The following is a 1,053-nucleotide window of genomic DNA, read 5'->3' on the forward strand; positions in this document are numbered from 1 at the left end:
AGTAAGCATTTAAAATGTTAACTTTTGCTTCTTTTCAGGAATATCCAGCAAGATTAGAGAGCCATATGCAGATGAGTAGGAACTACACAGAATTAGAAAAAATGAGTAATGCAGCATGCCAGCAGGAACAGGGGATATTGTAGAACAGCTTAAAGAATTATGTTGACATTGTAATGTCACATTTTTGCACAATTATTTAAAGTTTTTCTATGAAAACCAAGGACAGCAAAAATATATTTTTAATTCTGAATTCAAGGATGAAGTGTTTTAAAGAATAATAAGGCCTTGCTTAATGTGAAAAAAGTATGGAATTAGTTTCAAATTTGAACTTTACTTTGGAATTCATTTGTGCCCTTGTCAAAAAATAGAGAGCAATGAGGTTTGATGTATTCTCGTACTGTCTCTGGCCAATGGCGGTCTGTGTGATGGGGGTCTTTGGGTCCTCAAAGGCGGCTGTGAATCCTAAGGCCCAGACTCTCAGTTTCATCGGGAGCTCCTCTGAGGGTACCTGAACACCTTTTATTAAGCAGCCATGGGGGTATACCCTTTACAATGGTAGGGTAGAACCTTGGCTTATACCGCAACCTTGGCCTTGTCCCGCCCCAAGGTGGGTATACCAGGCAGGCCTCTGGCTGGGCAAAGGCTCACCTCCTGCCCCTCAGCCCACTGGTGACTGCCTTGACCTGCCTACCTCTTGGTGCAGCCTGAGGGTGAACACGCAGGGCCTGCTTTTCCACGGGGGCCACAGCAGTGCCGCCAGCACGTCGAGTGCACGTGGGTAAGCCTGTGCTGATCCTGTGAGAGGAGGTGTCATGGCCGTGCCCCCCACCGCCTGTGGAGGATGAGGAGGGGAAGGAGGCGAGCCGGGACTCGGCCCAGGTGAGAGGCGCCGGTAGGTGAGGGGGGACGGGGAGACCTCTCTGTGCCTGTGCAGGTGTGGAGGAGGGCACCGGGAGCCTGTGGGCAACAGGGACCCTCTGTCGCCCGGCCGGGGCCGGCCGCTCCCCGCGCCGCCTGGGGGCGGGCTCTCTCCCCGTCGGGGAAGGGAAAGCG

General features: G+C 52.1%; 1 protein-coding gene across 1 annotated transcript in view; it reads left to right on the forward strand.

Moving 5' to 3' along the window:
* Positions 1-410: 410 nt before the first annotated feature.
* Positions 411-1,053, forward strand: part of CRYL1 (crystallin, lambda 1) — a 62,000-nt gene continuing 61,357 nt past the window's right edge. The window contains exon 1 of the mRNA XM_009890648.1: positions 411-504. Coding sequence (XP_009888950.1) covers positions 411-504 — 94 coding nt within the window. The remainder of the gene's footprint in view (positions 505-1,053) is intronic.

Source organism: Charadrius vociferus, unplaced genomic scaffold, assembly GCF_000708025.1.
Source record: "Charadrius vociferus isolate BGI_N301 unplaced genomic scaffold, ASM70802v2 scaffold278, whole genome shotgun sequence".
NCBI classification, from domain to species: domain Eukaryota; kingdom Metazoa; phylum Chordata; class Aves; order Charadriiformes; family Charadriidae; genus Charadrius; species Charadrius vociferus.